Raw genomic sequence first — 26,199 nt, 5'->3', positions numbered from 1 at the left:
TCCACTGAATACAGAGGCGGAGCTTAGACTCCAGAGCCGAGTCTAGGGGTCGGCCCCTATCACATCGAAACGGGAAGGTCTTGGCGTTACTAAATTCTCCAATGTTCCGGTCCTTGCAAAAGGCAGAACTTCCAACGTGTTTCTTCCGTCGAAACTATCGAGGTATTCCACGGCTACGAGTTTTGCGTGAATCCTACCCAGCCGGCTTCGCTCATGCGCCAATGCCAAAATGAAGCTCTCGGCAATCACTTTCGGGGTTTTAGCCCTTCTCACGCCGCTGACAGCAGCATGGACCAAGGAAGGTGAGTCTCTTGTCGCCAATACCAATCACTCTAGCAGTGCGACCGTCGCCGTATTGACCGGATTTTCCTCTGCAGACCGCGAAATTTTCCGCGTCCGTGACGAGCTGATTGCCCATGAGGGACCGGATGTTACTTTCTACGATTTCCTGGGCGTCAGCCGGGGGGCGAGCCTCGAAGATATCAACAAGGCGTACAAGAAGAAATCGCGGCAACTCCATCCCGACAAGGTCAGGCAGCAGCTGACGGCCGAGCGCCTCAAGGCCCAAAAGGAAAAATCCAAGCAAAAGAAGGGCAAGCCGGGAGTCCACGTCACGAAGCCGCCCACGGCCGCCGAACTCAAGGCCGCCGTCAAGCGCGCAGAGGAGCGCCAGACCCGCCTGTCCATCGTCGCCGATGTCTTGCGCGGACCAGGCCGTGACCGCTATGACCACTTCCTTACGCACGGCTTCCCCACGTGGAAGGGCACCGAGTACTACTACAGCCGCTACCGCCCGGGCCTGGGCACCGCCATGTTCGGCGTGTTCTTGTTCGCTGGTGGTGGGGCACATTACCTTGCGCTGTACATGAGCTGGAAGCGCCAGCGCGAGTTTGTCGAGCGGTACATCAAGTTTGCGCGTCACACCGCTTGGGGCGAGAACCTCGGCATCAACGTCCCGGGCGTCGATGCCCAACCCTCAGCTGCTCCTCCCCCGCCACCACCACAGCAGCAAATGTACCAGGATGAAGAGGGACGGCCTGTGCCCATGAACCGGAAGATGCGCAGGATGCAGGAGCGCGACGCGAAGAAGGAGAAGGATGCGCAAACTGGTGGGCGCAAGGCACGGCGCGCCCGGGGCTCGCCCACAGTCTCCGGGTCTGCGACACCGCAGCCCCAGCCCCAGCGCGCTGGCCCGACTGGCACCAAAAAGCGCGTCGTTGCAGAGAACGGCAAGGTTCTAGTTGTCGACTCTTTGGGCGACGTCTACCTTGAGCAGGAGGATGAAGATGGCAAGGTGGCCGAGTTCCTGCTTGATGTGAGTTGTGCCCAACCTTACTTCGCCTCGCCCAACTCTCCTTTTCATGCGGGACTAACAATCTCAATAGCCCAACGAACTTCCACGTCCCTCTTTTAAGGACACCGCCGTCGTGCGTCTGCCGCTGTGGGCCTACCGGCTGACCGTCGGGCGCTTCTTCGACAAGCGTGCCGACGAAGCTACGGAGGACGATGCCGATGAGAGCCCGGAGGTGGAGGCCGTGGACGACGACGAGGCGAACTCCGAGTCCGGCAAGCCCACACCGAGCAGCGGGTCGGCCGAGGACTTTGAGCTGCTGGAGAAGTCGATCGACGAGTTGGGCCAGACGAAAACCAGCGGCAGCCTGAAGCAGGGAGGCAAGGCCAGCAAGCGGAAGAACAAGAAGAGGTAATGGGCGAAAGGTTCTGATTGCTTTTCACAACATAAGTGTGATGACTTGCCCGTAGATATTTGTTTGTATATAGTTTTGGCAGTCAACGAAGGGCATAGGTTTTGCGACAGGTAACGTGAGAAAATGATTGCGCTGCACCTGGGCTTCGGCATTCCGCGGACCAGGCTGAGTACGTTATTATGTTCCCGAAATATCCAAGCATCTTTCCTAGCCAGTTCCCCTCTTCCGTCCAGCTAATCCTCCCTAAAGATTCCGTACCGAAACTCCAACGCCTAGTTACCCTCTATCCACCACGATCCCACGTTGGACGCAACAAAACCACCTCACACCCCGACAGCCTGGCTCAAGACCTTCGCGGCCAATTGGCTAAGCAACCTCGCCCGGTCAGCCTGCGGCAATTCCTATCCCCAAAACGTCAGCGAAGCCCTGTCGACTTCCTCCCCTCGAGTCCCAAAGAGAAGAGAGAGAGAGGAGCTCACCTGGAAAACCGCATAGACACTCTTCCCCTTCGCATCCCGCACTGCACCCAGCCGATTCCCCGCCACGGCGCCCGCAACCAACCCAGGCACGTTGGCCACAATGAACCCCAACGCCCCGCCGCTCAACCCACCAACCACGCTCCAGAATTTACCCGTCGGTCTCGCTCCGGGCCCCTGGTCCGCCATCCCCTCCTCGCGCAACATCTCTTCAAATACATCCGCAAACTGCTCGTTCTCAGTCCGCTCCCGCTCTTGACCCTGCTGGTGCTGCTCCTGCCCGCCACCGGTGAAGAAGTTCCACGCCCACGAGAAGGGGATCCCACCACCCGCTCCCGTCCTCCCACCGGTCCCCGCTCCCGCTTCCGCCTCGGCAAAAGGGTCGCCTCCGCTGGGGAAGCCGCCGAAGCCGCCTGGCATCTGCTGCGATGTTCCACCGCCGCCACTAGTGCGGGAGTACAAGTTGCGCTGGGCGTCGTAGTCACGCCGGCGGGTAGGGTCGGACAGGGTATAGTAGGCGTCGTTGACGAGCTGGAACTTGCGGGTGCGCGAGGCGCGGTCCGGGTGGTCTGTCGGGACGCGGTCGGGGTGGGTTTTTAAGGCGGCCCTTTAGAATGGGAGAGTCAGGTCGTTGTGATGGTGGGGTTTTGGGGTGGGTGGATTTGAGGCGGGCTTACCGTTTGTAGGCATCGCGGATTTGGGTGGTAGAGGCGGTTTCTGGGACTTCGAGGATCGCGTCTGCGGAGGTTTGGTTATTAGTGTGGGACGGCAACTATAAGTGGTGATGGGAGGAATACAGTAATTGGGCGGACGGCCTGGTTCCGAGGCCATCTTGATCGTCTGTAAGTCGTCGAATTGTAATGTTGAGTGGAAGATTTCTGTCTGTCGGTGTTCAGGGTAAAACGGAAAAGGTTGGAAGATCTGGGCGCTCCCTAGAAACTAATTCCCGATTTCAATCTCGAACTCGCACAATGTCGCAGACGTTTGCCAGTCTGGTGTCGTGAAGGACGGCAGGTTGGTATCAGGATGGAGCCGACGTCATCTGTGGCTTGCAAGGTGGCTTGTTGCCGCCTGAAGTGTGACCCAAGTCGAGCCCCGACCCACTTTCTGCAAGCCCCTCCAAAGCCCAGACTAGGTGGTGGACGTCACATGGGGCTTTGGAATTCAGCAATCGCCATCTTCAACTCTTCTCGGCTCCTATTCATCAGTTTCAGCTGATATTTCCATGGATCCTGACGGCATCAGTTTTCTTGGACTTTTGAGCGATGTCGATCACCTTAGTACCGTTTATTCTGCTGGCTGATTGTTTGCTGCTTTATTGGGCCGTGTTAGTACTAACTTAGGTCCTCCATTCACACCGCATGATGGTTGGAGGTAAGGTCGAAACGTATCAGTGCCCAATGGCCACACCTCCCCAGTTGACCCCAAAAACAGGCCGCCCATGTGGGCATTGAAGCGTGACAGCTGCAAAGGCCTGCTTGTTTCCTTCCAGTTTAGTGGATTGGTGCACTTCCACCCCTCAGTTCAACAAAATTAGCATGGCCCGGATCTGCCCCTCATCACTTCCTCGCCTCACACCTCATCGAGGCCAGCTCCCTTACCTGATATTGAACCCGGCCGTCGGAATCACGCCCAGGTCATCTTTCTCTGCTTTATGGTTCAAATCGATATTGTCGCATCTCCGACCTTGCTTCATCACTCTTCCGATTCCGGCGCCTTGGCTTTGAGCGCCTAATTTGGCGTGACTGTCACGTTGTTCGACCTTGCACCTCACCCTCGAGACGCCGAACAAGCAATTTCCGCCTGCCCGTATTCTTCCGCTGCCACGTCTGTCCCTGAAGCCCTCACACAAAGCGCCGTCTTCTTCAGTACATAGCATAGTCAATAGAATCCAGATTGCTTGCTACTCGCCCGACCAAAAAGCTCCAGCCACACCGCTCTCTGCTCTCCTGCTAACCACGACCACTATACTTCCTTTCTCAAGTGTACCCAGAGTACCTCCGCAGCAGCAGCGGCAATCTACTGTGCCCCATCATCTGTCTTGAGCGGGGTTGTCCCGAGGTACCGTTTTACAGACTTTTGACACAGCACCTTGCCGAGAGACAAAGACGGAATCAACTGACAAGCTGCAGCCCGATATTGTCCGCATCATGGCTGCCGTGTACGCGAACATGCAGCCCCAGGAGGAGCTGGTGGCCCTGTTCCGCCGCAACCTCACCCTAGACCCCATGTGTCGTCCAGCACCCGTACCCGCACCGGCTCCCGCTCCCGTGCCGGCCCAGCAGCCTCAGGAGGAACGCAAAATCGTCTACATCTCGCAGCACTACACCCACTCAGCGCACGTAGCAAAACAGAATGCCCAACAATCACGCCCCAGTTCAGAACCACCCGAGAGCGAGCACGCCCTCGTAGAACGAGTGCTTCGGGAGCACAGCGTCGACCCCGCTGGTCTCTCACCAGCCCAGCTCCACCTCTTCAAAACCGTCGACACCCCTGAGAAGTTCCGCCTCCTCGAGCTCTGGCGCGCCTGCCCACCTACCAACAGCAACGACAATCCATTCCTCACCTGGAGCACGACAACCGTCGATCAAGAAGAGGTTCTGGCCCGGCTGCGCTTCGAGCAGCAACAGCAGGAGCTCATCGACCAGCAACTTCAGCAGGAGTTCAGCATGAGCGACTCGCCCGAGCCGGAGGCTAACTCGGAGTCCGAGACGATCATGTCGCTCGACGGCACCCCGCTAACGCCCATCCAGGCGGGCGACGGCCGCTGGATCGCTGCTGCCGCGTCGTACCACTACATGGAGCCCTACATGGCGTCGGGATACGAGGAGATGGCCCGCCGTGAGTACGAAGAGTCCGTTCGCAGGGCGTATGCTGAGGCTGTGGCGCCGCCCACTAAGGAGACGACCGATTCGCTCGGGTGTGTTGCCCTCGTGGACAGCGCTGGGGGTATGCCGACTTTTAGCCCCGCGCACGCCGATCCCGTGTACAAGACGACAAATGTCGGGATGGATCATTGGAGGAGGGAGGCGGCCATGGCGGATCAGTATGGGCGGATTATGGCCATGAGGGAGGATGAGGAGATGTTGTGACTTCTATATTTGGTTGTGGCCCAGGGTTATTGAGATTGTGTTAGCGAGGGAGTTGATTGAGCATGGGATGGTATGCGTGGGAACTTCAGCTGCAAATCATATAGACTGTGGAGGATTCGTATCGGTGGTATAAGTGGTAGATACTTCACGTTGTTCCCTTTGTCTAATCGATAACAGGAGCATCTAGCTTTCATTTTGTCTTTAGAGACTACTTTCTGACCTGACAAGGGGAGTCTGGCGACGATATTCCAAGGTGCAGACAAGGAGCAGGACACGGCTTGGTACCTTCAAACCACTCCCTCGCGACATGCAAAGATGCCTCTAGAAGCATCATCCCAGACCTACGTTTGATTTCCCGAAATCTGAGGGCGCTTAGGCAGCTCTGCTACTCATCGGTCCTGAGGAAGGCTTGACATTCAAGTTGCGTGCAGATGGGTTCAAAGATATTGATGTTGACTTGTGTCAGGCGTGAACCCTCCTATCCCTGCTCCAAACTCCCCCCCCAGACCTTCCACGAATTGCCCTCCCATACATCCTACCATGCCTCCCATTCCAGCGATCGCAACCGGCACCCCACCTGTCCCTGCTCCTAACTCTCCTGCAAACCCTCCCACAATCCCTCCTCGCATACTTTCTACCACGGCTTTCATTCGAGCCATCCCAACATCTCCCGTCGCCCCTTGTTCAAAAGAATCTTTCTTCGCCTTCCTCGGTCTCCCAGCCGGCTTCCGGATTCTATCCTGGCCTCCTCCGCCCTTGGCTTTTTCTGCTTGCTTTTTCGCCCGCCGTCGTGACCGAGTTTCAGCCTGACGCGCCTTCCTCGTCCTTGCTCCAGAGGGTCCCTGCACTACCACAATCTTCTCTATTGGCGGCGGCGGCGTCTGCGGCGGGATCTGGGCTTCGCTGATTGTCGGCTGAGCGATCACGGTAGTAGTGGGGCCGGGAAAAGGGGCAAACATGGCCGTGTTCATGTTGGCCGTAGTGGTGGGCGCTTGTGATGCGTGCTGCTGCCAGAACTGCTGCAGGAATTCCTTGGCGCCGGCTGTCGTGGTGGCGGTACCGAAAATGGCCGTGGTCATAGGTATGATTGTCTGGGTGCCCGGCTGAAAACTGGGAAGCTGCTGCGCCGTTCCCGTGGTTACGGTGGAAACAGCGGCAAAAGATGGGGCAGACAGGGCGATGTCGGCGGGTTTCACGGCGGCATCCACAGACAGGTAGTCGCTGACTCCTGTCCTGAGGCAGGTGCTGAAGATGTCCGCGGACATCGGCATGGCTGTTTGGGTGCCCAGCCGCCAAAGCTGCTGCTCCGTTCCGGTTGTTGTGGCGGGAACGGCGGCAAAAGAAGTAGCAGACAGGGCGACGTTGGCGGGTTTCACGGCGGCATCCACAGACAAATAGTTGCTGCCAGCTGTCGTGGGGTCGGTGTCGAAGATGGCCGTTTGGGCGCCTGGTTGCCAAAGCTTCTGCTCTGTTCCGGCTGTTGTGATGGGAACGGCAGCAGAAGAAGGAGCAGACAGGGCAACGTTGGCAATTCCGCACGGCAGCTCCCACGCGTTCACGTTCACGGCCGCGCCCATGGACAACGACTTGCTGTCTCCTGTCATAGATTTGGTGTCGGTGAGGTCAAGGCCGACAAAACAAATGGAAGACGAGTCACGGGCCACCCGGCTCGTCTGGTTCTTGGGTAGGGGGTGGTCCAGACGATCCTCGCCAAGAAGGTTACTGCAAGTATTGGCGGTGGTGGTGGCGGCGGCGGCTGGAGTGGTGTAGGTCGCCGAAAACTCGAGAAGTTCTAGCGGAATTGCCGACTTGAGCAGGTCGGCCACACGTGCGTGTGTGATTTGTGCTGCCTGGTAAAGACGCATGTCAGTCAAGTGATGAAGTGCGAGTGTAAGAGACATTAACCTACGATAACGGCCTCGACCTGCTCCACGACAGAGGGGTCAACAAACCCGGGATCAAGGTGTGCGACATTGTTGGGCTGGACGGCCTGGCTTGTGATCTTGGTATTCGAGTAAACCATCTTGTTCTCCGTTCTGGTCCAAGATATCTTGCATGCGTGTTAGTATTGAACTTGAAGCGTTGCGACTGTACGGAGAAGAGACACAATACCACTTACACGGGTGACAAAGGCGGGTGGTTGAAGCTGTCTGCAGCTTGTGTGTGTGGTGCGGTATGTGCAGTAACGGATGTGAATGAGATATTGATTAGAGCGGATGAACCGAGAGCTGTAGATATGCAACGGCAGTTGATCAACGAAGTCGATGGGGAGTGTAATACTGGAGGAAGATGGTGAAGATCAAGCGTGCAAGCACCAGCTTTATACCCTCCTCTGAAGAGCTGCGACGCGTCGCGGCAACAGACGCTCAGTCCATTATACAGACTAGTTGAGTGGAATAGGTCGTCATTGTGTTCTCGACCGCATAGTGTTTTGCTCTCTAATGCATACCATACTGCACTATAAGCTGCACTGCCGAGTCTAGCATGGAACTCGAAGATTCACGAAAAACAACCACGCTTGATGCTTCCACGACACGTACGGACTAGTTAAGTGAAATAAGTCGTCATTTTGTTCTCGACTGCATGCATGCTATGTTATGCTCTGAGCTGCACCGCCGAGTGCAGCCCATAACTCCATGATTCAGGAGGAGGAACGCTTGCCCAAGCTTCCACAGTATATACAGACTAGCTAAGTGGAATAAGTCGTCATTGTTTTCTCGACCGTGTAGCCTTCTGCTCCCTAATGCATGCCATCCTGATTCTAAGCTGCACTGCCGAGTCTAGCCCGGAACTCGACAGATCATGACGAAGAACGCTTGCTGATGCTTTCACGGCTCGTAAAGCAAGTGTCTAGCATTCAAAGCAATATGTAAAGTTGTAATATCAAGCAATAGGACAGAAGAGCACCGAGTGACCCTTTCGTGGAAAGCAACGCCAAGTTGAACCACCCATCGAAGCACCGCCGACCTTTCCCGTTCTGCTACTGAACCATGCAGGTGATTGTCCAGCCCCTCGGGCTTGATAGCCACGCGTCAGCGCGCGTTTTTGTACGTATCCATCGATCTGGATCGAGCCTGCGTCGCTTTGCTGGAAGCCGAAATGATGCTACAGGTCTGCCCGTCCCTGTCCTCATCCGAAAGCGCGTCATCCTGCAGTCTTGCTCCCCAAGCCAGCTCCCCACTCTCCGCTCCATCCATTGACGAGGCCTGCCGCTGCAGACCAACACGTCCGGCGTCATCTCCATGCCCTGCGCCATCATCAACGACCTCATAACGCGTTCCGGGTGCTGCCACCTCCCCGACCGCCTCACAAGCCTTCGCCGAAACTCGCGCACCACGATTCCCGCCTCCCAGGTTGCACACTGTGCTCATTTGAGGTGCTCCCGCCGGTTCCGGCGAAGAACCGTTCCGCCGACCATGACGACGTCGCCGTCATTGCTGCAGCATTGAGAGGCTGAGTCGGGGCCAGACGCAAGGCAGAAGTCCGCATTCGAGTGGGTATGACGCGGGCTCTCAACTCGTTGGGAAGCTTGCCCCGCGGGTAATGTCGGCACGAGGACTGGCAATGGAGTCGCACGGCCCGGGGACCGGTCGCTGGGAGGCCGTGAGTTGACGCGGCACACGAGCGGTACGCCGCCATACTCACAACCGCTGCACTGGACAGGTCTCTCGGCCTCCTCCTGCCCTGGGGCAGTGCCGTGACGCAAGACAATTCGTTATCTAAACCGTTTGGGACGCAAGCCATCTCCATCACGGCCAACTCTCTGGGAAGAGTCATGCCCTGAAGGACGCACCAGTCGTCCTCCCACTATTGTTGGCAGGCGATGTTCTGCCTCCATGTCTGCGATGTCCCTGACCGGCTGGACAAGGTCGAGGCTGGTAGCGGAGCTGGAGAAGAAACTTGAAGGTTGCTGCCACCCGGCGATGTTGTAGAAGTTGAGGATTCGGCAGTTGTTCAACACAGCGCCCGGCGTGTCATGGCCGGCGTGCGGAACGTCAATGACCTCGATGACCTTTCGGCGCTCGTCAATATACTCCGAGCTGCCCGTGCCCGTACCCGGTGGCGTTGGGAAGAGTGCCGGTCTGTCTTGTCCATGGCACAGTGAAGCCCGCCGCGCTGGGTCCGGATCTCGTTCCATTCCAAGACCATGGGGTTCAGTAATCTCAGTCCGCCGGCGCTCGCTGCAAGCATAAAACTATTGCGAACAAGTTGATCGCTTGTGATGGACTTACAACTCGGCAAGTCCAGCAGATTTCGCGAAGGGAACAACTGGTACCGTGACAACAGCAGGTGTTATGAGGGCGTCCCAAACAGGGACTTCCCTCTGTGTTTGGGGGAGGAGGACTCATCATGACAAACCGTTCGTTTTCGTTTTATGGAGCCCTGGTTTGGGTTGTCTTCTGGTTCAGAAGCTTCTGACAGTGAACGAAGAGTGGTTGTCATGAGCGATCGAGGGAATAGGAGGAGTGCTAGTGCTGAGCTTGGCTGCTTTTTTATAGAACCCTGAAATTGGTTGGTGTTTTGCAACGTGGCAACTGACTGGCGACACTTAGGCCGAGGGCATCCAGCCGTGACTGATGAGGCTATTAAGGGTCGGATGGAGGAGAGGCATAGGTAACGTATTTCAAGCGGTCTCCAAGGCAATTCTTTGAGGTAGGCCCTGCCGAACACCCTCGGTCACACAAATATGAAGGAAGGGCTCTTGACTGGATACTGACAGCTCTAGCAACGCTGAAGTGGCCACAGCTGTCAATCTGCTCGGGGATCAATGAATTGCTTCATAGTCATCTGGCTTACCCTAAACCCGCGGCAGTGCCTGGAGGACTCATGGAGCCGGCAACGACCAATGTGATGAATATTCCATTGGGTCATGGAGAAGACTGCTTCCACTGGTTGCTGGTCTTAAGAAAGAAAGTTTGACTGCAGTGTTAGGTTCGCTGTGACGTAGATGTCTGCCTGTGCTTGAAGAATCTAGGACATTCTTTTCCATGGTTTATCCTGCGGAAAGGTGTCTATGCAGCGGCTCCCTCTGAACAGCAGCCATTGCGCAAACAAGACGCTTGAAACCACGGACGCCCAGCGGCATCTCTTGGTCTGGACTGCGACGTTGGTTAGATAAACCATGGAAATGATGTCTCTGTTGAGTCATATGGGCTGTGTTGAGCGTCCTTATATGGTGGGAAAGCTTCACCAAGCACGGAATCATCCAAACAATGGAAAAGGGGTCGTCAAGGGGCAACCAATCCTTATCAGCTTATCGTCCTGCTGGTTTTGTGGCGAGACGCTGTGGCGTACACACCTGACAAGGCTGAGCCTCATGGCGGGGCACCAGCCACACCTAGCTACCTTGCTGGGGACCAAAGCAACGCCAGCTGCAGGCTGCCTGATGGGAAGCTCATGCTGCTGCAACAGCTCGCCGAACCCCAGACCAACCGATCCTTGCAACCGCCGCCGCAACGAAGCAACCACCAACGCAATCCCCCCGATTTTTGCCGTTGCGAGCTTTACCTTACTCTTTAGTACTCTGATTTTGCCAAATTCACAAACGCAATGGTATGTTTCGCGAACGCCGGCTGTCACTGTTCTGCCCGCGCCGTCCATGCGACTCCTATCCATAGACCAACCTGACACTGACACATAAAACCGCCAGACGTCGATAGGCACGGGCTACGACCTCGCCAACTCCATCTTCTCTCCTGATGGCCGCAACTTCCAAGTGGAGTACGCCGTGAAGGCGGTTGAGAACGGCGGCACCTCGATCGGCATCCGGTGCAAGGACGGTGTTGTGCTAGCCGTCGAGAAGATCGTCACATCCAAGCTGCTCAAACCCAATGCCAACAAGCGCATCGCCACCGTTGACAGGCATCTGGGCGTCGTAAGCGCAAACCTCCCCTCCCCTTCAACATGTCCCATGCCCTGTAGAGCACACCTTTGCTCACCACTCCCCCTCCCGCACAGGTCTACTCCGGGATGATCCCCGACGGCCGACACTTCATCGACCGGGCGCGTGATGAAGCCCGCGCCTGGCGCGACACCTTCAAGACGCCCATCTCCACCGCTGACCTGGCCTCGCGTATGGGCGGCTACATGCAGGCCTACACGCTCTACCAATCCGTCCGCCCCTTCGGCATAACCGCCATCATCGGCGGCTTCGACAGCACCGACGAGCCGCGCGTCGACGGCGAGGTCGGCACGGGCCCCTCGTGCGGCGCCGGCGGCAAGGTCGCCGGCAAGACCCACGGCGGGCCCTTTCTCTACATGATCGAGCCCTCGGGCCTGTACTGGGGCTACTACGGTGCGGCGACGGGCAAGGGGCGGCAAGCGGCCAAGGCGGAGCTGGAGAAACTCGACCTTGGCGGGCCCGGCGGGCCGTCGCTGACGCTCGAGGAAGCCGTCAAGGAGGCGGCGAGGATCATTTATGTGGCGCACGACGATAGTAAGGATAAGGAGTTTGAGCTCGAGATGACGTGGATCAGCGGGCCCGATGGGCCGACCAAAGGGTTGCACCAAGAGGTGCCCAAGGCGTTGAGGGAGGAGGCTGAGCGGTTGGCCAAGAAGGCTCAGGAAGATGACGAGGATGATGAGGAGGAGGACGTGGAGGGGAAGGAGAAGATGGAGGAGTGAAGGGGAGCAGAACTGGTTGGGAGGATTGCAAATGGCGGTTTGTACCATACGGACACCAACCGCTGCGGCTGTGCCGGTGGGGAGATAGACATATTCTCGTCTGGCACTGGGATATGAAGTCCCGGACGAAATGTGATAACTACACACTGACTGCTGAGTCGTTCCCTCGCATGGAGCAGGTGCCGCGACTGAGCTTCAACCAAATATCCGTACATGCATCTGACCCGATCAACCAGAACATGGTTACACCCAAGGTATTCTCCTGCTATGTACATATGTCTATTTCTCCGCCTGCGCCGCCGCCGCAATACTAGCATGACTCTGGCACCAATTCAGCCAATCCGAAAAGAAGGCCGGCTGGATCTTGACCTCCCCGTTGAACCACTTAAGCTGGGTGTTCGCATACAGCTCAAACACCTCCCGCCGCCTCGCCTCGTCACAGCATACGACCGACGCCAGCGCCAAGCACGCCGTCGAGACTGCCCTCGCGAAAGCATGCGACATGTCTTGCGACGCTTCCTCATGCAGCTCCTCCATCAAGGACACTAGCGCCTGCAGGTCCAGCCCTGGGATCTCAGCTACCTGGCTGCCGCCGCGCGCCTTCTTGAGGCTCTTGGAGAAGGTCATGATGATATCGCAGGCTTTGTTGGCGAGCGCCTTGGCCGACGTGCTGCGGATCAACTCGAGTAGTGGGGGGAGGAGGTTAAAGACGTTGTGCTTCGCGTCCGGGCGCGCCGCCTCCTTCCTGACGTAGATGGCCAGCAGGTCGAGGACACGGTGCTTGAAATTGACCACCGTGTCCTTGGCGTCCTTCTTCTCCTTCTTCTTGTTGCCTGCCTTGGCACGCTGCTTGAAGATCTCGGCGAGCTTCTCGTCGACGGCCATCATCTCCGAGTCGGTCATGTCGGATTCATCCCCCGATTCGGCCTCGTCGTCCTTGTCGAGCCGATGGCTGCCGAGAACTTCTGCCAGGGCGTTGTCGAGCGCGTCGAGGGCTTCTTGATCTTTGTCCTCGGCGTCTGCATTTTCCTTCTCCTCATCCTCGGAGCCTTCGTCGCTGTCATCGGGTTCGTCAGACCCAGCGTTTTCTAGGTTGACAATCTCGACATCGGAGTCGAGTTCTTCCTCATCGCTTTTGCCGTCCGCCGCTTCGGCATCCATCACGTCCTCATCCTCGGTGCTAAAGAGCGCCTGCTGTCCATTGGCACTCTCTTCTACGGCCAGGGGATCGGTAAGGAGCTTGAGGGCCTCCTCCGACATGTAGCCGGTGAAGGCCTCAAACACCTGCTGAGACACCTGTCGCATGAGAGAAGATGGCCGGGCAACCATGGCCAGCAGGATCTCGACGAGGTACTCAGATATGCCCTGATCAGAACCTTGCCCATAGCTCTCAAGCTTGCTGTAACACTCGCCGAGCTCCTCAAAGAGATCGATTACATCGGGATCCTGGTTGTAGAATTGCAAGATGCCCACAGCATGCAGTAATGCGAGCGCCTGCCGAGGCTCCCTCGTATCGTCCGTCTGCTTTGCTGGATCGAGAAGGTCCCTAAGCCTCTCGTACGCATCAGGGAGGACCGACCCGGCAATCTCGTCGTCTGGGTCCACGTCGGCCTCGATGGATAGGATGGCGTTGCAGAGGTGTCCAAAATCCTCGGGTCTCCTTACCAGTCTGGCAAACGCTGAGATTGACCTTGTCCGCAGCGTCTCCCTGTCGCCGGCTGGTACTGATTTGTTGGAATAGGCGAGCTCTGTGAGCGCGTTGATCGCCAGCCCAGGCACCGACTTGCTCGAGGTGTCAGCCTCAGGTGTTTCTGAAGGCACGCTGGCCAGCTTGAAAAGATAAGCCCCTAGTGCCTGGTAGTACTTGGACCCGTCGAGGCCACTCTTGGCTGGATCTTTCAACTGGAGGATTCTCAAGACGGATTTGACGGTGGAGGGTGTTGTGTGCTGCAGCAACTTGTCCATGGTCTTGGTGTTTGTGCGCTGATCGAAGTTGTAGGCGCCATGCTTACCAAGCAACTCTTTGAGCAGGGTTGGGAGGAGCGCCGGCACCTTCTCGACTACAGCCTCAATGCTCTTGAGTGCCTTGAGAGCTGCACGGTGAAGGTACCGGTCTTCCTTCGCTGCCTGGTTCATGAGACAGACCATCATATTCTTGCTGAAGAGCAACGGTACCATGAACGGGGAGTCGACGGCGCCCTCAAGCATCTTTTGGAAGATCATAAAGCCCGAGAACTTCTGGCTGTCGGAAGCGTTCTTGGAGAAGAAGCTCTCTGCAAGGCGGTTATTAGTGACGACCCTCGAAACGGGAATAAGGAAGACTAACCGTCAACAACCCGATTCCAAAATTGTTTGAACTGTTCCGGGGCATCTCCATTCCTCTGGGCACCGAGCTTGACGTAGTGAGCGAGGATCAGGTCCCAAACGAAGTGAAGCTGGGCCGTCCAGTTGCCCTGCTTGGGCTTCTTGTTCCCATTTTCATCAGACGATGCCTCTCTTCCACTGTCTTTCAAAGCGGCCGGGAGTGCAGGGAGAGATGTGACTGCCAGCGGGTGTCGCCACGGTTGGGCCGGAACCTTCATTTCTGGAAACCGGTCGAGGGCCGCAATCCAGATGCCAACGCCCTCTGGGGTCTTCGCGAGTCCCTCTCCGCTGAGCTTTTCCAGAGTGTTCTCCGCGAGATTAATATTCATCTGCGAAACCGCCTGCACGATAACATAACCACATTGCGACTTCAGCCAGCTCTTTCTACCCGCCATCCTCAGCAGCAAGTCCAAGACCAGAAACCATCTCGTCTTGTCAGCGAAAAGGACCCCCGAGCGCACAAAGCTCTCAATGCCAAACAATTGTCCGAAGTAGTGGTCCCGTTCTTCCTGGCCCGATCCTCCGCCGTGTGTTTTTTCGAGCAAGATGCCCAATACTTTGTCAAAGGTCAGGCCGGTGTACTTGGAGCCCGCGAGGTCCTTCTCCCCAAATAACTGGCCCAAAATCTCGGTCAGCACTAAGCTGAAGCCGAGCCTTGAAGCGTTCCTTCCACTGGCGAGACCGCGGAACAGGCGCTTGTCGAGATGGCGCAGCAGGACCGGTTCGGGAACGCCTTCGCCCCCGAGCAGGCCGGATATGATCGCATCAGCGGCCTCGATGCGCTCGGTGACATCTTCACTCCCAAGTTGATTGTACAACTCGAGTTCTCTCTTGCGCTCGTCGACGTTAGGGTGCTCGGAGAACGGGGACTTGTCGAGAGCTTTCGATGTCTTGGACTTGGCCGAACCATTGGCTGTCAAGACTTCTTTCTTAGACCGTTTCTGAGAGGGTTGCGTGTCGTTGGAGGGCTCTTTGGCCACGCGCTTCCGTTTGTTACCCATTTTCGCGATATGTCGGTTGAAGCAGTCGTCTTGACGAGGTTCTCGATGATAGGAGTTCTGGGCGGCTCCGCAAAGTTCTTTGAGGAGCTTCCATCCAGACTTTTTAGCGGGGCTGCCTCTGCCGACTAGCACTGATACGCGATAACAAAGGAACGGGGCCTGGCCCCAATAACGATGCGAACTCGTACGAATCCCCTTTCTTATGTAATCGCTAGTTTCACCCACCGAACGCCTCAAGTGTACGGATTACTACGTAGGAAACACCTTCGATGATAACGACAAATGACTCAGCTGCCTGACCACGCCTAGAAAAGATCAAATTATTCCGAGTTTTGCTCATTAAGTGGCCCAAGACCAGCTTCTCTAGAAATGGCAGCAATTTGAGACGGAGTACTTTCCTCTCAACCCTGACGCTTATGGTCCACGAGCATCAGCACAGGTTCGAAACAGGGACAGTTATGGAAGCAAACTCCGCTGAAGTCACGGTGTAAACCCATAGATGCTTTGAACTGAAAGGGGCTCCCCGTTTGTGCCAATGCGTCGGTGATCCAGAGCCGTCACCGAAGACACCCGGGTACGACGTAAGTCTCGGTCGCAGTCTTCCAGAATTCCCAAACGTGGTCGAACGATATCTCGAGATTATGGGCAGGTTATGCCGTGTACTCCGTACTGTGTACACACAAATTAACACACCAGGACATTTGAAGTGGAACCCGAAACCTCCGGTGGTTCCTCGATTGCCGTGTCTTGTGCCCGAGCTCAGAAACGTTTTAAGCGCCATTAGCTTGAGGAGACCCTCCAGCCCCTTTCTCCTTTTTCATTACCGCCATGGCCTTTATCCTCTCTCTCAGTCTCTTTGCACGCGCACTGGCCTCTCCACTGTCAGCGCAACTACGGTGGGCTACTCCGGAGCTGGTGTACCCGAAAGTTCCATTCCACAGCGAACGGTAGACAAAGTGGAACTTGGACATGTGCCTTGCAGACCGCAGCAGCCCTACAAACCCGCCCAGCTGTCTCGCCAACGCTAGCGCAAATGCGGGATCGGGGTCTACACGTGTATATGTGTAATCCAGTCCTGCAGTCAGCGACTCCATCCATCTCTGGGGCGACCCGGGCGGAACCGGAAAGAGTGTCGTGAGGTTCAGCTCTTTAGAAACGTTCAGATCTCCTTAAAGGTTTGTCTCGGGATTGATGCCCTCAGCTTGATGTCCTCAGCTTGATGTCCTCAGCTTGATGTCCTCAGCTTGATCCTTTTGCCTTGAGTCTTGTAAGTGCAAGTCGAGAATGGCGTGGTTGGTGGTATCTTCATTAATTGACGATGAAGTCCGCATGCCGTGAGCATCCCCCGTCAAATCGGGGGCTCCGCAACTGCCGGATGATGTGACTCGGTCAACGTCAGGCAGACTTTCTGGGCGGCCTGCGCACGGTATCTCAATGATCGTCGAGTGTAACAAATAAATACCACCTGTCCGCGCCCTGCAGATTGAGGTCAGCCAGGACGACCCAAAACGGCAACCCTTGGTGCTCATCAGGTGACACCGCGTCCTGTCTCTGCTACCCCGCGGCAAGGGAGACCCGGAGATATGCGGCATGTTTATTCAAGCCCCAGAAACTCGCGCTGGTTTGTTTACTTTACCCCGCGTCGGCGCAGGAAACGGTGTGTCGATGTAGCATTGGATGGACGCATCCATCTTGCATCCGGTTCCGGGTGTTTCGTTGCCTTGCCACGCCTGTGCGTTAGTTTCTTTACCAGACAAAGCCTTCTGCGCCTTCTCTTGCGCAGTTCCTCAAACATGCCCTTGCAATGGCTCGAACAAACCAGCAGGCGCCAACGGAATTGACCCTGACCAAACCAACCCGCTTTCGGCTGCGGAGGAATGGGGGATCCATTCTGCTGTGGGACTGCTGTGTTGTGGCTGACTGACGTGAGCTGGATGCGACCCAAAGATGTCCACCGTGGGTGCCTGACAGCTGAACTCGGCTGCGCTGGCGGCTTTGGGAGCGGCGCTGAGGGCTAATCTGGGTCTCGCGATTGGGCAGAGATCCGATGTGCCGCTCTCTCTCTCTCGGTTGCGCGGCTCATTCGGTGCTGCTCGCTGTGAGCGCAGATCAGTATCGACAACGAGGTCTGGGTCTGAGAGGTAAACAGACTTCGTCATCATTCGTTTTTCTTAGGTTTCTCCATTTTTCTTTCGTGTTCTTGTCAAGTTTTGATCATACCTGGATCTTGCAACTGGAAGAGTGTCGAATCTTGTTGGTCGACGATGATGACGAGAGCTCAAGACGCTATCGGCGATCTTGTTCAGCCTTGGAAAACGCGCCGGGGGCGAGTCAGGGTCTCGGCCACAGCCCTGCCAGGAGGAATCTGGAGGAATGACGTCTTTCCCGATCGGGACGTGGAGAAAGTCTCTCAGACGAAAGCACTCTACCAGGCAGCGCTGATGCTATTTCAAGACTTTGCAAACCGACCGCAATTCAGATGTTTGTACTCCGTACAGCCATTTGTTTGTCTGTTGCCCAGGTACTGTAGGTCCATGGCGAGGTCAAACTCTCCGACAATTCAAAGGTCCCACTGGCAGGGACGAAGTTCCGAAAAAAACCTGAGACCTGGAGCGGAACAGGGGCTTGGGCGATCCGTTGGCGGGGTGGGCCACAACTTGGCCAACCTTCTTGGCCCAGTTTGCTTCCAGAATCTTGACTTGCAGCTGTTGTGGGCTTTCGCAAGGTAATGTATGACGCAAACAGAGCGAGATCGCGCTCGCAGAGTGGTGTGGCTGGCCTCGAATGTAGTGTTGTGAACTGCTGATTAGACAAGATCCGCTACCTGGTAGTGAACGATCTGCATGACCAAAGCCAGCAATTCAGCGAGTAAACAAGGGCTTCGGCAATGCTATGTATCTCCACAGCCCTGGAAAGAAACGGAGCCCATCATCTATGGAGGGGTGGCCGGCGCACAGTTGTCAATTCGCGATGCTCAGTGGCTGCAATGCTCGATTCCAGCTCAGCTCATGGGCGCTAACACGCAGCGCTTGCCCACAAGGAAACCGAAGCAATCGACGTGTGGCCCAAGGGAGCTTCGATCTCCGGGTAAGGTTGCCAGGTGATGAATGCGTGCTTTCTTGACTGTGTTTCGATGCCGAGCCATCATGAAACCGGCATTCCGGATCGGAGCCGACTATCGTATCCGTACCTAGTTGTGTAAAGTGAGGTTGCGGTTTGGAGTGTTTAAGCATCCGACCCATCTCGTCCCGGTGGTCCCAACGCCGCTCGTGTTGCGACCTACCCGCAAGGGCTGGGCTGAGAGAGCCGCTTTTGAAGCTTCCTCTTGACTGGAGATGATGGTCTGAAGCGGGACCGTGGGTTTCCGGGCAGGAGTTCCCTGGCGAGGTGCCAGATCAAGACTCGTCGTCAGGCGAGTTTGAGACGGCAACTCTGGGGGTCTTTACAGGTCCGTTTTCGTCCGTTCCTTTGGCTGTTAACATTGTATCCCGAAAAGCTTGCTGGTGATGTGACAGTGATGCATCCTCGAGTTGCCCAACAGCGAACGTCGACTGCCCTGGCCACTGGGAGCTGCGGTGTCGAGGCGCCGAAAGCGGCACATCCAAAGCCCCAGTGTTGTTGCACAGTGTCTGAGCTTGCAATTGGACGGTACCTCGAGACCAGTATTACACCCCAAAAGGTACAAGTGATTGCTGGCAAATGCTGTCTTGCTTGTTGTAGCTCTATTCCGTCATGCACATGGCTCAAGTCTCTCAAGCGCCGTGCCGTAAGAGCTTCCAATCCTTTGCAGGAAGGAGCTCCCAGCCCCACAGGAGCTCCTCCACGAACAAGGTCCCCGCTCACTGGTCCCTGGCGCCCACCGAGCAACCGCAAGAAGCATGCTTGGCCCAGCGAATCGCCCCTGACAACCTGCTGGGAAGCCAACTGCTTGATCGGGCTTCCCTGTCGTCGTCGTGCACCCGCTGGGAAGGGAGAAAATCCTTCTTAACTGCTACCCTCCCGCTGGCTATAGTAGACCTGAGCTTTACGAAACAGCTTTTGCACTGTTGGCCCGTTGAGCATCAGCTTTGGATCGGTAGGCGACCTGGCCGTGTGCCGCTTTCTCGGCACCAATATCAACGCCGCCAGGCGGGAGCTGCACACAGGACGGACTCAGGTATTGGGAGCAACGGACAAACCGGCCATCTGCCACGCTGTGGTTGCACCTCTCAATTGCCAGTACAGCCATCACGACACAGCAGTCCAGGGGTCCTTTATTCTCGATCCCTTTCTTATCCGCGATCCGAGGACTTCGTGCAGCAAACATCATCTCTTTCTCAACCCTGGCCAACCTCCCCGGCCTGCACTTAAAAGCGGAACCCCCGCTATAATTCACAGGCTTCCACCTCCCCTGGTTCTGCCAGACCCGAATCCGCAGACCGCCCGCGTTGCACCGGACGACGAGAGAAAACTGAAGTTCGGGTCCAGCAATCTGCAGCTTTTGCACCCGAACATTCTCTCAACAGGTGCAACCGAGGAGGTCGTGGCCGATTAACGTCGCCTTGGTCGCCAGGACTGATGTGCAGCTTGCGCCCAGTGCATGCTCTTATCCTAGGCCTTCATTCCTTCGAGATTGCCAACCTTGGGACAACGACGGCTTCTCTACGTCCTGCACCCAGCATCCCGACCACGGCGCTCTCCTTCAGCCTCGACGACATACCTACCTCCGAATTATAGACAGGCACTTCTCTGTCCGTGCATGCATCGACACTCCGGATCTGCTTCATCATGGAGACGTCATCGCCGCTGGCTGCAATGCGGCCGGCACCGCCCTCCACCTTCGGCCAGTCCAATATGTTCGGCCCACGCCTTGTGCCCAATTCTCTCGGCAGAACCCAGTTCACCTTCCAATTACCAAATGCCGATTACTTCAACACCAAGGATGCCCGGGGCATCTCTCCGGGAGCATCCTTGGCAGCCGACCTGTCCCAGAACTTCAAGCTCAATGAAGCCAGGTGAGTACCTGTCTTCCCGCTGTCCCTCATCGGTTGTGGGTCTGTCACTTACAAAATGGCCCAATGCCAGCAGCAGCCCAATGTTTCCCACCCCACGACGAGCCTTGTTCACGACGGCCGCCATGATGGATGCACTCGAGGGTCGTGGTAAGCCGGGAAGACGGGTGCTTGACCGACTCATGGGTTGTTGGGACTGATGGAATTCCTGCTTCCAGGCTACGTGACCACGCCACCTTTACCGCCTTCATCTTCCCCCGGCTGCTTCGATATGATGGACATGTCGCCGCTGCCTCACAAGGCGCCCTTCGTAGCCCATGTTGAGCTGCCGTCCCCAACCCCAGGCTCAGACGAAGTAATGACGGAAACACCGACATCAAGGTCTGACTCACTCCACCCATCAAAACCTGTTGTGGCCGAGTAAGTTTCTGTTACACATTCCAGCCTGTAGACCAGGACCCACATTTTCTAACATATCTTCTTCCCTATGTCAGCCGCAAAAGGCTGGGTCTTAGGCGACCGTCCCTCACCCGTGCCAAAGGCTTCACGGCCATTGGCACGCTTGGGCGTCCCCAGGGCGAGAATCAGCTACCGCCATTCCGATTCGGGGCAGGAGCCGACGGCCTGCTCGGTTCTTCTCCCGCTTCGTCCATGTCCTTGAGCGAGTGCTTTGAGGACTCCCCCCCTCAGGAACGGCGCCCGAAAAGCGCCAATAGCCCTTGTGCTCCGATGGCGATCACACGTCCCAAGGCGCACTTCAATAGCCTCAATGGCGTGAGCGGTGCGCGCAATGGGTCGCCCAGTATCGGCCAAGGTCGGAGAAGTACGAATCCCTTCATGCGGCCACGGAAGCAGCAGTATCGGCGATCGTTGAGCATGTTTGAGAACCCCGGCGACGTCGTGGGGGGCAAGAAGGATGGAGCGGCGTTTGCCTGCACAGCCCTGCAGTCGGTGATGGACCTTGAAGAGCAGCCCGAGCTCGTTCTCCCGCACTTTTTTCCCGAGGACGAGTGTGACAACATCCCGCGTATCACACGCGAGACGATGCTCGAGGTCCTTGACGGCAAGTACAGCGAGCATTTCGACAACAAAATGATCATTGATTGTCGGTTCGAGTACGAGTACGAGGGGGGCCATATCGACGGTGCCATCAACTATAACGACAAAGAGCTGTTGGCTAGTCAGCTGGTCGACAACCCGATGCCGGGCCGCACCCTCTTGATCTTCCATTGCGAATATTCGGCCCATCGGGCCCCGATCATGGCCCGCCACGTCCGCGCCAGGGACCGGAACGAGAACGCCGCCCAATACCCCAAGCTCTTCTACCCGGAAATCTACATACTGGAGGGCGGCTACAGTGCATTCTTTGCGGAGCACCGCGAGCGCTGCTATCCTCAGGCCTATGTCGAGATGAACGCCGCTGAACACGTTAACACCTGCGAGCGGGAAATGAATCGTCTGCGCCAGAACCGCAGGGGCCTGGGTCGCGCGCAAACCTACGCCTTTGGTCAACAAGACCCTTCTTTGCAGGACTCGCCAACCGCCCCCGGCCGCATCAACCCTCGCGATCGTGATATCACCAAAATGCTAGGGGCATCACCCAGCTGTGGCGCTGAACGAGGCCCTGCGAGGCGGATGGTGTCATTTTGATCCCCAAATGTTGAACAAACGAACTGTCCGGCCGTTCGACATTGCACGACGAATGCGGGATTCTATTTCCTTGGACGACACATACTGTGCACACAAGCCCAGTCATTAGGAGCATGTTTCTTATGTCCTCCACTTCTTCTCATACCCTACTGTTGTTCCATCCCCGGCTGGGACTCGAGGCATTCTTGTCGGCGGAAGGACTGATCATCCAACCATCGCCAGCACACCGGAGCATTCGCCTTATTTTCTTTCGGCACTAGACATTGTTGGCATAGCGTGGCGTTATCCAGGCATCTCGGGTCTTGGATCCGGCATTCTCGAACTCGACTGCTTGGTCTTCTTTGATCACACGGTATTCTCATCGCGTCGACATCGTTCAGCATTTCATCGCATCTTCTCAAAGCATGCGGGAGATGTCTTCAATGGCATGGGAAGCCGAGATGGCTCGGCTTGCCCATGCGTGCCATTTACCAGTTCTACTCGCTCCTTGGGACTGGCCAGTATTTCTTAATACCCTTCCAGAGCTTGCAGCACTCGGACTCGTTGTTCACCTGGCTGCGAAGTCCAACTTGGAGTTGCTGACGATCGCTACCACCTGCCCTTCGGGTCATCTTTCCATCATGTACGAACACTTCACCGGATAAGACATTCGGTTCCGTCCGACATGCACCGAACTTGGCATTTTCCTTTGTCGATATAAACACGATACCTTTCCCCACCTGGGCGGGCCAGACGGCGTGGACGAGAATGAGTAGTCCACTCTCCCTCTTGCAGTGATTTGCATGGTCTTTACCAGGGCTTTAAAGAGGGAGAGGGAACCAGAACCACCAGTTGCTTCAGGAGAGACAGTAGGAGAAGAGACACTTGTGGTGGAGGATGTTAACAGGTTCGGTGGTAACGCTTTTCCGCCATTGAAAAATTGGCTTGGGAGAGAGATTGATGTGCTTGGAAAAGAAGGTACCAAGGGGAGGAATTTCCTGTGGCGACGGCGGAGATGGGGCGCCTCGGTGTCGCGAGCGCAGCCTGAAGCGTTTGCTCACAAGGTTTCCTGCGTTCTCAACATCTCCGCTATCTATCTACCCTGTACATCGATCACCACACTCCCTATTATCGCGTGTTGTCGTGGTCGCGGGAGCCCAGTTGGGTCTTTATCCTGCCTCTTTTGTTGAGCGTCTTTGAGTTGGGGTCCTGAGTTTCTTCACTCTCCCAGAAGTCCAGGTGGGAAAGCCATTGGCTACTCAGGCGCAGTAACTTGTACATAACATAGCGACACACAAAGCTGAGACAAACAAGTCTAAAATATTCCCGTGCTTTTCGACATGTGTTCTGCAGCTGGTTTTGTATCCCGCATGGCGTTTCATTCACCAACCGTAACAGCACCCAGGTAATCGCCCGTTACCCCTTTTCCTCTGACAGCAAAAGATTGTGAGTCACATACCCTGGGATAGCAGACATGGATTGGGTGGCATCGGCTCTGCGTGTGCGACAAAGTTCCTATGCACCCTGTCCTACTTTGCCTTTGGGGGGATATTTTATGAGCAGCGTTGACAATATATTTCTTTGGCTCGAGCATAGGTAGGACAGATCCTTCTTCTTCAGGTACTCTATTCTGAGCAAGGGATGGTCGCACAAGTCAATAATTGCCTCCGGGGCCGGAGCGGGAAAAGGCGGCAGCGGCGTTGGTTGGCACGGCGATGTCCGACGAGGAAGGCATGAAGATGCCGTCGGAATTTGGCTTTTTCAGAGGAGAACCTGGGATAATTGTCGCGTCGCGAGTGCTTAAGCGAGGAATGAGTTTAGATATGAAAAGCGAGCGGTATGCTTGTGGAACGGATTTGAACTGTTCTGGAAATATCCAAGCCCGTATTTGTACGGCTGTTGGGTATGGAATGGCTTTGAACAGAAGGGGTGCGTAGCCTGACTTAGAGCGCAAACTCCGAGGACTCCGTCGTCTGGGCCGGCAATGTGGGGCTGCATCGGCCGGAAAGGTGTCCACTCCGCCCCGCCGCTATGGGCTCCGATCGGGTGCACTGGCTTTGCGGCGTTCAATTGAACGGTTAAGATCAGTTCAATCTGCTCGTAATCTTATGTTCATATGCATCTCTATCCATTCAAGCACCTAGGCGCTTGTACCCAGTTGGAACATGTTTGCTACGCTCATTGCCCTGCCTTTTCGCTTTGGTGCATGCTCGGTACTGCGCTATCGCTGAATTGAAGCGCGATAAGATAAAGACATCCTGGTCGCGTCCTGCATCATTGGACCGCGTTAGATAGATTCTAGCGGCATCATGAGATGAAATCAACCCAGCTGTTTGAATATTCGGCCATCATCACCGAGTTCGTCAGACCAACTTCCTCACTTCCTTTTCCACAGCAACTTCTTTTGCATGCAAGGACCTTCTTGCTTCCAAGGTTGCTATTTAGAGATGAGCCCTCTCGCTCATCTCTCAACCACTTTCTTCCTCACTCATCATCCATAACAAGCAGGCAGGCCATTCTAGGCCTTTGCTAGCAACATGGCTGTCAAGATGTCAGTTCGGCGCACTCTCATCAATTTCAACAATTTCACACATACTGACAAGATCAGCTTCGTCTTCGGTAGTATCAACGGGCAGCTTCGGTCGGCCTTTGGCAAGCTCTCGGCGTTACACGCCAAGAATAGCTTTAGCTTCGCCATCGTGACGGGAAATCTCTTCAGCGAGGCCCAGGATGATGACCAGCTCGCTGAGCTATTCGACGGGCGCATAGAGATTTCCTGCCCGACCTACTTCACTGTAGGCACCATCCAGTTGCCCGCCCGCGTCATCAAGCGGATCGAGAAGGACGAGGAGATCGCTCCCAATCTCCATTACTTGGGCAAACGCAGCGTCACAAAAACGTCGGAGGGAGTGCGTATTGTTGCCCTGGGCGGAGTTCTGGACATGAACATCGTGGCCGGGCTGTCCCAAGAGCAGCATGATCCATTGCACACCGAAGGAGACGCCAAGGCTCTCCGGGGCGCGAACAATGCAGACATTCTTCTAACCACCATGTGGCCCACCGACGTCTGGAGGAATAGCTCCAAGGCAAAAGAACTGCAGATCGGCCCAGAAACGGCACCTTCCAGCCAAACAATTGCTGAGCTCTGCGAAGCCCTCAAACCGAGATACCACTTTGCCATGTCTCCCGGCAACTTCACTTTTGAGCGCGAGCCGTTCTTTCCCGACGCCGCCAACGAAGATAAGGACAAAGGCATCGCCCTCACCCGTTTTATTTCACTCGCGCCTTGGGCAAACGCAGCGAAGGCCAAATCAATGTTCGCCTTTACGCTCAACCGGGACGCCATCATTACCCCTCCGGTAGGCAGCACCCTGACCCCCTTCTACAAGCCGGCGCCCAAGAAACGCACGGTTGACCAGCCTGAGTTCAACCGCTTCTCCGACGGCCACCACACTCACGACCACGACCACCGTCGGCACAAGCACCCCCGCCGCGAGCGCCCCTCGCCGCCGGGGCCGGACCGCTGCTTCTTCTGCTTGTCCAACCCAGACCTGCCCACGCATATGGTTTGCAGCGTCGGCGAGGAGACGTACCTTGCTACTGCCAAGGGCCCGCTCCCCGCCGCCGACACCTTTGCGAAGCAGGGACTGAACTTCCCGGGCCATTTCATCATTACGCCGCTCGTGCATGCTGCGTCGCTCAGTGCGACGGCCATGACGACGGGAGATGGCACGAAGCCGGAGGAGCCGGCACAGAAAACGTTCCGGGAGATGAAGCAGTTCCGTGAGGCGCTGCAGGACATGGTGGCGGATGTTTCGCAGGGCAAGTTGGGCGGTGTCACATGGGAAATCAATCGGGCGAGAAACATCCATGTGCATTGGCAGTTCATGCCGGTGCTTGCGGAGATGGTGGGGAGCGGGATGGTGGAGGCCGGGTTTAGGGTGTTGGCGGAGGATCTGAAGCTCGGCAAGTTCACCGTCAAGGAGTTTGGAACTGCCGACGAGGTGCCGGGGGAGTATTTTCGGGTGTGGATCTGGGCAAAGGCGGATGACGGGAATGTGGTTGGCAAATGCCTCCTGCTGCGGTTCGATGAGGGCGTCAGGTTTGACTTGCAGTATCCGAGAAAGGTCATGGCCAAGCTGCTTGGCCTCGAGCCGCGGATGGTTTGGCAGGATGTGGTGCAGTCGAAGGAAGAGGAGGTTGCGGATGTCCTGGCGTTCAGGGCGGCGTTCAAGCCGTGGGATTTCACGCTCGATGATTGAGCGGCTAAGTCATCAGTATCCTAGGACGAGTGGCGTGGTGGGACTGCACGTTGA

At 56.3% G+C, this 26,199-nt stretch overlaps 10 protein-coding genes across 10 annotated transcripts; 7 read left to right on the top strand and 3 right to left on the bottom strand.

Moving 5' to 3' along the window:
* The first annotated feature begins 11 nt into the window (after positions 1 to 11).
* N657DRAFT_586597 (uncharacterized protein) lies at positions 12 to 1,876 on the top strand. The gene is made up of 3 exons (XM_062789805.1): positions 12 to 302; positions 378 to 1,315; positions 1,386 to 1,876. Exons 1-3 carry the CDS (start codon positions 230 to 232, stop codon positions 1,704 to 1,706), a joined length of 1,332 nt encoding a protein of 443 aa, XP_062652785.1. The 5' UTR covers positions 12 to 229; the 3' UTR covers positions 1,707 to 1,876.
* A 153-nt stretch (positions 1,877 to 2,029) lies between these two features.
* On the bottom strand, positions 2,030 to 3,013 carry N657DRAFT_560723 (DnaJ-domain-containing protein; the record flags this gene model as incomplete). The annotated part of the gene is made up of 4 exons (XM_062788001.1): positions 2,030 to 2,107; positions 2,186 to 2,789; positions 2,860 to 2,920; positions 2,980 to 3,013. The coding sequence occupies 4 exons, from the start codon at positions 3,011 to 3,013 to the stop codon at positions 2,030 to 2,032; spliced, it is 777 nt and encodes a 258-aa protein (XP_062652784.1).
* Positions 3,014 to 4,157: 1,144 nt separating this feature from the next.
* On the top strand, positions 4,158 to 5,287 carry N657DRAFT_50029 (uncharacterized protein). The gene is made up of 2 exons (XM_062787668.1): positions 4,158 to 4,235; positions 4,315 to 5,287. Exon 2 carries the CDS (start codon positions 4,333 to 4,335, stop codon positions 5,272 to 5,274), a length of 942 nt encoding a protein of 313 aa, XP_062652783.1. The 5' UTR covers positions 4,158 to 4,235; positions 4,315 to 4,332; the 3' UTR covers positions 5,275 to 5,287.
* Positions 5,288 to 5,795: 508 nt separating this feature from the next.
* Positions 5,796 to 7,297, bottom strand: N657DRAFT_668121 (uncharacterized protein; the record flags this gene model as incomplete). Its single annotated transcript, XM_062795434.1, has 3 exons — positions 5,796 to 6,093; positions 6,126 to 7,124; positions 7,184 to 7,297. The coding sequence occupies 3 exons, from the start codon at positions 7,295 to 7,297 to the stop codon at positions 6,076 to 6,078; spliced, it is 1,131 nt and encodes a 376-aa protein (XP_062652782.1). The 3' UTR covers positions 5,796 to 6,075.
* A 3,405-nt stretch (positions 7,298 to 10,702) lies between these two features.
* Positions 10,703 to 12,212, top strand: N657DRAFT_608965 (N-terminal nucleophile aminohydrolase). Its single transcript, XM_062790289.1, has 3 exons — positions 10,703 to 10,827; positions 10,925 to 11,149; positions 11,233 to 12,212. The coding sequence occupies exons 1-3, from the start codon at positions 10,825 to 10,827 to the stop codon at positions 11,896 to 11,898; spliced, it is 894 nt and encodes a 297-aa protein (XP_062652781.1). The 5' UTR covers positions 10,703 to 10,824; the 3' UTR covers positions 11,899 to 12,212.
* N657DRAFT_49938 (uncharacterized protein) lies at positions 12,062 to 15,583 on the bottom strand. The gene is made up of 2 exons (XM_062787661.1): positions 14,225 to 15,583; positions 12,062 to 14,171 (listed from the first exon to the last, which is right to left on the bottom strand). Exons 1-2 carry the CDS (start codon positions 15,261 to 15,263, stop codon positions 12,178 to 12,180), a joined length of 3,033 nt encoding a protein of 1,010 aa, XP_062652780.1. The 5' UTR covers positions 15,264 to 15,583; the 3' UTR covers positions 12,062 to 12,177.
* Positions 15,584 to 17,191: 1,608 nt separating this feature from the next.
* Positions 17,192 to 18,108, top strand: N657DRAFT_49922 (uncharacterized protein). Its single transcript, XM_062787660.1, has one exon. It carries the CDS (start codon positions 17,528 to 17,530, stop codon positions 17,990 to 17,992), a length of 465 nt encoding a protein of 154 aa, XP_062652779.1. The 5' UTR covers positions 17,192 to 17,527; the 3' UTR covers positions 17,993 to 18,108.
* Positions 18,109 to 19,599: 1,491 nt separating this feature from the next.
* N657DRAFT_562270 (uncharacterized protein) lies at positions 19,600 to 19,797 on the top strand (the record flags this gene model as incomplete). Its single annotated transcript, XM_062788126.1, has 1 exon — positions 19,600 to 19,797. A coding segment is annotated over one exon (198 nt), but the record flags the coding sequence as incomplete, so codon positions are not given.
* A 731-nt stretch (positions 19,798 to 20,528) lies between these two features.
* Positions 20,529 to 21,904, top strand: N657DRAFT_561017 (Rhodanese-like protein; the record flags this gene model as incomplete). Its single annotated transcript, XM_062788028.1, has 2 exons — positions 20,529 to 20,674; positions 20,749 to 21,904. 2 exons carry the CDS (start codon positions 20,529 to 20,531, stop codon positions 21,902 to 21,904), a joined length of 1,302 nt encoding a protein of 433 aa, XP_062652777.1.
* A 2,516-nt stretch (positions 21,905 to 24,420) lies between these two features.
* On the top strand, positions 24,421 to 26,145 carry N657DRAFT_608958 (uncharacterized protein; the record flags this gene model as incomplete). Its single annotated transcript, XM_062790288.1, has 1 exon — positions 24,421 to 26,145. The coding sequence occupies one exon, from the start codon at positions 24,421 to 24,423 to the stop codon at positions 26,143 to 26,145; it is 1,725 nt and encodes a 574-aa protein (XP_062652776.1).
* Between the last annotated feature and the right edge of the window lie 54 nt (positions 26,146 to 26,199).

This window comes from Parathielavia appendiculata (assembly GCF_033297405.1).
Source record: "Parathielavia appendiculata strain CBS 731.68 unplaced genomic scaffold N657scaffold_1, whole genome shotgun sequence".
NCBI classification, from domain to species: Eukaryota; Fungi; Ascomycota; class Sordariomycetes; order Sordariales; family Chaetomiaceae; genus Parathielavia; species Parathielavia appendiculata.
The sequence above is the reverse complement of the archived record's forward strand: the minus strand, read 5'-3'. Positions and strand labels throughout refer to the sequence as shown.